Source organism: Andrographis paniculata, unplaced genomic scaffold (assembly GCF_009805555.1).
Source record: "Andrographis paniculata isolate CXL003 unplaced genomic scaffold, ASM980555v1 Contig59END, whole genome shotgun sequence".
NCBI lineage: Eukaryota > Viridiplantae > Streptophyta > Magnoliopsida > Lamiales > Acanthaceae > Andrographis > Andrographis paniculata.
Window position 1 is genome coordinate 4,431,164 of NW_026137594.1, and position 8,003 is coordinate 4,439,166.

General features: G+C 37.6%; 2 protein-coding genes across 3 annotated transcripts; one reads left to right on the plus strand and one right to left on the minus strand.

Annotated features, from left to right (window-relative positions):
- Positions 1-536: 536 nt before the first annotated feature.
- LOC127258363 (probable methyltransferase PMT9) lies at positions 537-3,638 on the minus strand. Its single transcript, XM_051285171.1, has 7 exons — positions 3,000-3,638; positions 2,752-2,916; positions 2,281-2,463; positions 1,611-2,205; positions 1,368-1,480; positions 1,067-1,287; positions 537-989 (listed from the first exon to the last, which is right to left on the minus strand). Exons 1-7 carry the CDS (start codon positions 3,243-3,245, stop codon positions 683-685), a joined length of 1,830 nt encoding a protein of 609 aa, XP_051141128.1. The 5' UTR covers positions 3,246-3,638; the 3' UTR covers positions 537-682.
- Positions 3,639-3,840: 202 nt separating this feature from the next.
- On the plus strand, positions 3,841-6,518 carry LOC127257789 (pre-rRNA-processing protein ESF2). Of its 2 annotated transcripts, XM_051284254.1 has the most exons (8): positions 3,841-3,966; positions 4,149-4,404; positions 4,764-4,827; positions 5,019-5,086; positions 5,583-5,672; positions 5,756-5,886; positions 6,106-6,222; positions 6,325-6,518. In XM_051284254.1, the coding sequence occupies exons 2-8, from the start codon at positions 4,155-4,157 to the stop codon at positions 6,343-6,345; spliced, it is 741 nt and encodes a 246-aa protein (XP_051140211.1). In that variant the 5' UTR covers positions 3,841-3,966; positions 4,149-4,154; the 3' UTR covers positions 6,346-6,518. The 2 variants fall into 2 exon arrangements, with proteins under 2 accessions (XP_051140211.1, XP_051140212.1); XM_051284255.1 differs by having other exon boundaries at positions 3,848-4,404.
- The last annotated feature ends 1,485 nt before the right edge of the window (positions 6,519-8,003 follow it).

Sequence of the window (8,003 nt, forward strand, 5' to 3'; positions counted from 1 at the left end):
TTGTGTTTACTGATTACCTTGTTAAGTGATTTTGTCTGTAGGCAGACGCATCATAATATGAAAAATAAAATAAAAAAATCTTCTTCTTGTTTTGGAGGTAATATTAAGGTGGTGTTTGTTTGAAGGATTGCTAGGGATTTGTACTATCTACACAAAAAAATTTTCCTATGAGTATCAAATCTAGTATATAATTTTTCATTTTTAATATACTTTTAAAACTGTGACTCTTCGTGCGTCCAATCTCTTAGTGGCCCTTTCTAAAAATCTCAATTTTTAAATCCATAAAATTACAAATATATATTTTTTTATATATAGAGTAAAAATAATTGTATAAAATCACTTAATATTATACTAAAAATTAATTTTATATTTAAAATATTATATCAATATTTATTTATATTATATTATATTACTATTTCAATTCAAATTTTTTATTATTCAAATTTCAATACAAAATTCAAGCCCCAACAAACACACGCTTGTAGTTTACTTTGATGATGTTTCTTACATATGAATGAATGAAAAAGGGCCCTCCATGAAAAAAGTATTTATACCTTTGACAAACAAATCAGTGACAACATGTATCCCAAAAAGCTAACAAACCGTATGTCATCGAGAACAGCACCCCTCCAACCTATTAGTAATTACTACACCAAACATAAAACTTGTGTGTACACAACACTCACATATCTTCTTCCCATAGTGATTTTCTTGCGATGAGAACTCGTTCTTCAGTTCCCGACAGAGCATCGGCGCTAGGCTCCACCTCGGAAGACCATTTGTCCCACTTCATCGAAGCCAAGTGCCTGCGAATGTAATTTACGACGGAAGGTTTGTCTCTAACGATGATGAAACCTTCCGGCCGCACTATTCTATCCATTTCTATCAGCAGATCCTCCACGCTGCAACCTCTTTCCTCAATTTCGGAGAAGACTGACCAGGCGTGAAGGAGGTCGTATGTTCGAGGGTACGTTGAGAATGACTCGCACCTGTAATATCAGAAAGTATAATCAACTTGGAATGAATATTGGAACAAGTGGTTGTGCTGTGATGTGCATCATCATACCAGTCATGAACTGTTCCGATGAAGCCTCGATCGTAGACAATCTTCAGTCTTGCTGATGCGTTGACAGGAGCGACGTTCATCACCCAAACATCCTTGTCATTTAGAGCTGCGGCGAACCCCCCAAGGTTCGAGTTCATATCCATAATGTTTCTGAAGGAGTTGGAATGTGTGACGGATTTCATTTGCCTCCAGTACCCGATCACTCTGTCGTGCCATGTATTCTGCACAACATCAACGCACACCTCGATAACTAATCAATAATGCAGTTTCTCGGCCAAGATGGGATTGCGAGTCTTCTTACCGTGTCTTTGTGAAATTCCTCAACGCTTACGCCAATCTCTTCCAAACGCGGTGGAGCTGCGATGAGCCTCTGCGGCCATGGCTTCAGTCCGCTCCACCTCTCCCGATGCATTTCTGCCGTTGAAAAAACGAGCGATTAGAGATACTGTGAGCTTATCATCTATCAATGGCATAACTTGAATCATCGAAAAAATTGTCAACACTGATACTTAAATAAATTGTTTGTGAGGAGGAGGGTACGCACTTGCGGAATATGGAGTGATGCACGTCTTCATCGGTACGTTCCACGCTGCATCGGGATCGTCATCAGAGCTACACAGAAGTGGGAGAGTCCGAGGACGCCTTTTCATATAGCAACTGTTGCTCAGTGGCTTTGCCCATATCACTGTTTGATCTCTCCTTGAAACAACTCTCCAGCACATTCTTCTCAAAAGATCATACATTGAACTCCATATTCTTCGATTCTCTGCATCTTGTGCATAAGCTTCTGGGGATGAATAAACAAAATAGCCTCCAGGTCTAAGCAATCTGTCCAGTTCCAACAAAAGAATTCCGTCCCTCTGGAGCCAATCAATCCGGCAACGAGAACAATGAGCCAACTCGAAAGACCTGCTGGGATATGGCAGTCTTTTAGTGGCCAACACTCCCAAAGTAGCGGGAATACCCCTTTCTAATGCAAACTGTATTTGATTCTCGTGGACATCATTAGGAGCTAACGACATGGCTATTATGTTTAGAGGTAGGAGATATGCTCCAAAACTTGCAACCCCACAGCCCACATCAAGAACATTCCGTATACGGCCACCATTGTCGAGCCTTTCACCAGGAAATTTAAGCATCTAGACAAAGCAGAAATGTTTCAACAATCATATATCACATTGAAAAGTCAAGCAATCATAAGGCGAGCAACGCACCCCGGCTATAGCCGCAATGTATTTGTCTGCCCCTTTATGGAAATGAGTACCACCCCCCGGGAACTTTATCTTCTCCCCATCCACAATCATCCAGTTCTGATCTGACTTCTCCTGCGCAAGATGTGTGTGGGGTATGTTTGCCTTCCAAACTTGGTCCCGACTGGCAGGCCATCTAACTGGGATCTGGATTTCTAACAGAGAATTCAATTGGAATCAAAACTAACACAGTGAATGGCAATAAGTATATGTCATATACCACATGCATCATCACTCCATTAAAGGGCCCCAGGAAAGTAAAAGCATTGCATTCATATCTTACTTATTATCCAAATCAAATGAGGGACAACAACTAGCCAAAACTACTCCAATCCAGTAAAGAATGATTCGAAATTCCAACAACCCAAAATCTTCACATGGTGGTTGGTACAAAACTTGCATCGGTGAAAAAGAGAGCAAAGAAAACAGATAAACCTTGTAGCCAATGGGCGGAGGGATAAGGCAATTGTAACGACGCTCCTGTGGTGGGCAATGCCTTTCATAGTGCTCCATTAAGCTCAAATTAACCTTTACTTTCATTTGGTATATCAAATTCCTATCCAGGCATGGAATCAGCTCCGAATGCCTCAAATCACAGACCTAGAAAAATGTGAGAAATTAAGTCCATAAAGTCGACGATTGCAACCCTAAACTGATTCCAAATCGGTACCAAAATGACTTACCGGGATGGTTTTCATGATATCGAGATTGTGCTCTTCATCCTCGAACAATTCATCGAAATCCTTTTTCGCGACATAGCGTCCGGTGACCGGGTCAACTCCATCGTCGAACGATTCATCGGCGCGGGGCAAAGCAATGGAGAACAGCGAGCCATTGTAGAGACAAAGTAATCCAAGAAACACCATGAGCCCAATCAACACATACTTGAGCAACCGAGGCGTGCGGACTGTATCACTCTTTAGATTCATTACTTCCCCAAACGAAAAACACCAATGAAATCACCGAGAAGCTGAAACCCCAATCCTCCCAGATCCAATAATGCCAGCCAATCAACCAAATGCAAGAAACGAGTCAACCGAATTCACCCTCTTTTCCGCGTGTCCTTGATTTCCTCCGCCTCGTCCTCTGTATCTATACAAATTCAAGAAAGACGAAGCGTCGGAAACGGAACAGCATACACCAGCTTGCTTCCGGATTGATTAGATGTGACTCTAAAATCGAACTTAGACCGCCTTACTCACGCTTCGAATCGAGGAGAACACAGCCCCAAGTTCCCCTCTGGGAGTGCGAGCCGCGCGGTGTCCTCGGCTTCTGCGTGGGAAGGAGAAGAGAGCCGTGAATTGTGAAGTGAAAATGGAATAAGTCTTTGTTGGGAGGATTTTTATTGGCTGAGCTGTTTCTTGCAGCCAATCAGGTTAGCCTTTCGCCAGAGCATAAAAACTGAATTCCCAAAACTACCCCTGCCGATTTTACTCATCCTTTAGTCATGCACTCACTTTATATAAAAATAGATAAATAAATATAATTAAATAAAAATATAGATGTATACTATTTTAAATTAAATTAAAAAAAAAAAAAAAAACCATACACAAATCCCTACAGCCGCCGCCGCGCCGTGCCCTTCTTCCTCATCTTTCTTGTTCTCCTTCTACTGTTGCTGCTCTCGCCGGCGATTAAGTAATATATCAGGTTAGTTTTAGAAATTTACGAAGAGAATCAAAACTATCCAAGAAAAAGGGGGAATTGTTTAGATTAGAAGTCGAGTTTTGGTTTGATAGGTTCCTGAAAGTACACTATTCAAGCAATATTTTTTATTAGCAAGCTGAATAGTATTTTGCTCGCATATTGTATTGAATTTGGGGTTGGGGTAGCGTGCAATGTCGGAGGAAGAATTGGAGAGGAAGAGGCCGAATGTGTCTGATGCAGATGGTACCAGGATCAGCGAAGCCGAGCAGACAGAGAAACGGAAAGAGAAAAGAAAGAGGCGGCTACAGAAAGAGGCTGAAAAAGCGGACAAGCGAGGTGTTTGCTATTTAAGTCGTGTCCCTCCGCACATGAATCCCTTGAAGCTTCGACAGCTTCTATCCCAGTATGGAGAAATTCAAAGGATCTATCTCACTCCCGAAGGTGGTGGATTCTTGTAGTTATAGTTTCCTGCTTATGATTTTAGCATTGTGTGTTGTATCTACTTGATTGTTTGATAGAATCCTGCGCTCTTACATAAGCTTATTCCCTATTGAAAGTATGTTATTAATGGCGTGTATTTATTTGTGCTTTGGATTATTTTGGATGTGAATTTGGTTTTGTATATAGAATAGTGTATAGTTTGATGGTTTCCATGAAAATAAGCTCTGGATATTATGGTTTTGGATATTACACTATAAATTTGCGAAACTGTGTATACGAAACAAAAACAATTAAACAAACCCTTAGTAGGTTGGTTTGGTTTGTTTGACCTTTTGGCTATGCCTTCTTCTTTAATGTAGATCCTGCAGCACAAGTGCGACGGAAGAAAGCCGGGGGATTCAGAGGACAGGAATTCTCAGAGGGGTATGCTTATTGGGTTTGTTTGTATTCTCGAACTCCTTCTCATAGCAATATATAATCACAATACTTCTCTTTGTTGGAACTTGCCTAGAAGAATTTGTGTTCAAGAACCTGGAACTGTTTCTCTCATTTGATTCAATTAGTTATTAGATGTGTTGGTTTGCCGAGTTTTGATTGTGTTTTTCTCCATGCAGGTGGGTTGAGTTCACAGACAAGAAAGTTGCCAAGAGAGTTGCAAAGATGTTAAATGGGGAACAAATCGGTATGGTGAATAGACCGGAACCTAGAAACCAATATAATCCTACATAAATTTGACTTATTTATTCCATGTCTTTTTCACTTCTTCAAACAAGCATATATACACTCTGCTGAAGCTTACTTGTTAAATCGTGAGTGATATATTGTTGGTAGGCAGAGTTGTTGACGAACAACTTAATGTGAAAATACTCTAGGATGTTTGATAGCCCTAATTTATATGATCCAATATATAGTGTTTGTATTGATTTTGTTAATTATTCAGAAGACGATTAGTGGGTTTTTTTTTTTTTTATTAGAATTGATTCCATATACTACGTTTAGGTGTTAAGTCATTTAGCCACAGACTTGCATTTTCCTTAAGAGCTGGAGGATTTTGTAATTTTCATTGTAGGGGAGAATTGTTCAAGCTTTTTTTTTTTTTTTTCTTTTTTCATTTTTTTTGGCTTTCTTTCGCATTCTTGAAAGTACTGTAACTTAACAAGTTTCACTCTGTCTTTCAGGTGGAAAGAAACGATCATCATTTTACTACGACCTTTGGAATATCAAATACTTGAGCAAATTCAAATGGGATGATCTTACTGAAGAGACCGGTACATGATTCAATATGTCTGGTGGTGGTGTCTAACTTTCATAAGCAGAATTGACCTGATATATTTTTAAATTCTATTTTCAGCATTCAAGAATGCCATTCGGGAACAAAAGCTGGCCCTGGAGCTCTCTGCTGCGAAAAGAGAGCGAGACTTCTACCTCTCAAAAGTTGATCAATCTAAAGCTTTGAGTAAAATAGAAGAACGATTAAAGAAGGTAATCTTTTATTCATACTCTGATGTATTTATTCGCCATTTACTGCCTTCATTTTGTTATCCTTCTACATCCCAAAAGGATTTAAGCTAAGCTAAGTTAAACTCTTGCTGATTACAATGATCTTTGCTGATGGATGATCTTCTTTCTGGCCAATTCTTTGACCAGTAAATATTCTTGGAATGATAATAGTATTGTTGTGATGTTTATTTATTTATGCAGAAGCAAAAAGTTGAATTGGCACCGAAAGTTATTCGGCAGTATCCTCAGAAGAAACCAGTTGAGGGTAAAAATGCCGGAGATGATAAGGGTCAGCTGTCGAGGGATATTCTGGCTGGGGTCTGTCTTTCTCTGAAAACCTACGCGCCTGTTATTGTTTAATGTCTCTTCTATCATTTGGGTTGGATTGCTGCTAAATGAAATTTCTTTTACTGGTTTCAGGTCTTTGGGGGTTCTTCATGATCATCAGCATGGGCAAATTTGTAAGAGATTCGATTCAGTTTTCGACATTGCAATCACTTAACAATATACAAGTAGTTTGTGCTTGTCACATTAGTTATGTCTTTATCTATGGCAAGGATTGAATCGATGTTTCTACAACATTATATGATGTGAAAAAGGAAATTTTGTGTTAATCTGTTGCTAATATTTAACTCTGCCAGAAGTAAATTATTATTGTAATTTGATTGATAATAATATATGAGAGAGAGAGAGATTTGGCTTTGGATTTGTGGGGTTTCAGTTCCAGTTTCAAATAATTATTAAGGCATAGTTTTCCCTAATTAATAACAATGTGTGCAGACGCAGATGCCATGCGTCCGGTCCAGCCGGATCCGAGACTTGACTCGAATACACATGGTTGGATCCAATTATACCCGGATTCGATCATACCCGAACAATATCGACAAAATTTGAAATTTTTTTTACAATTCTTAAAATTTAACTTAAAATTGGATGCGAACTCGGCTCCGACTTATATTAAAATATATATATTTTATTCAAAAATATTATAATAAAAAAGTAAATAAATAAAATTTTATTTTTATTTTTAATATAATTTATATTATTAAAAATTAATGTTTTTATATATATAAATAATATATTAATCGGGTCAGAAGTAGATCCAGATAGGATTTACCTTGGACCCGACAAGGGTACATAATACCCGATCCAAATCTGAACTCGATATCCGAATAATTGAACCTGATCCAAAATAAATAGATAGGTTAGGTCGGAGTCGGGTCTACCGGAACCGTTGGCATCCCTGTGCCAAACCCACGCCATCCCACCCCTCCGGGAGGAACTGAAATCTGACAGCTTCCAAACAACAATATTTAAATTAGGGCAGTAGATATCATCAACAATTGAGATATATATATTATATATATTCACACACAAATGCCAATTAATTAATTAATTAATTGCCTTTGACAAAATTGCACCCATTGCCGTTTATATATATATATATCATATATGCTTATGCGTAATATGCATGCACTCCGGATTAACTTTAATTTATATAGAGATTTAATTTGCAATAATATATACAATGATGATATATTTATGTTTATTTATTTATTTTTGAATGACGCGGGAATCGTACTCGCTATTCGAAAACGTCGCACTGTTTAATTATATTTATTCATTACATATATGAAATGAAGAATTCAAAATAACGAAAACGTCGCACTGTTTATTTATATTTATTTATTACATATATGAAATGAAGAATTCAAAATTATTTTCTTACCGATTCTTGAGAAATTATTAATGCATATAGATATTTATAGCCCGTTTTAGTTGCATTTTTTTCACTATATAATTTTGTCTGTTACCAAGTAAAAGCATACTAAATTTTCAGTACAAAATAACATATTCGATCACTCTCTTACCTAAAACAACAAAAATAGAACTTATAAATTACAAAATAGAAACCTTACCTAAAACAACAAAAATAGAACTTATAAATTACAAAATAGAAACCAAACGCAGGAAGAGATCCTCAGCCCATCTTTTATCTGTCCCACGTATATACACTAATGTATTTATACATGGGTGCACATCTAAGCATAGTTGGTATTATTATTTTATTGTTGTTGTTCAAATAGATTTAAAAAGAA

Excerpts from the sequence above, each read along its gene's own strand:
- LOC127257789 (XM_051284254.1), top strand. The coding sequence starts at position 4,155 with ATGTCGGAGGAAGAATTGGAGAGGAAGAGGCCGAATGTGTCTGATGCA. Across the intron at positions 4,828-5,018 it reads GGACAGGAATTCTCAGAGGG|GTGGGTTGAGTTCACAGACA; the intron begins GTATGCTTATTG and ends TTCTCCATGCAG. Across the intron at positions 6,223-6,324 it reads CGAGGGATATTCTGGCTGGG|GTCTTTGGGGGTTCTTCATG; the intron begins GTCTGTCTTTCT and ends TACTGGTTTCAG.
- LOC127258363 (XM_051285171.1), bottom strand. The coding sequence starts at position 3,245 with ATGAATCTAAAGAGTGATACAGTCCGCACGCCTCGGTTGCTCAAGTAT. Across the intron at positions 2,206-2,280 it reads ACATTGCGGCTATAGCCGGG|ATGCTTAAATTTCCTGGTGA; the intron begins GTGCGTTGCTCG and ends TGCTTTGTCTAG. Across the intron at positions 990-1,066 it reads ATCGGAACAGTTCATGACTG|GTGCGAGTCATTCTCAACGT; the intron begins GTATGATGATGC and ends CTGATATTACAG.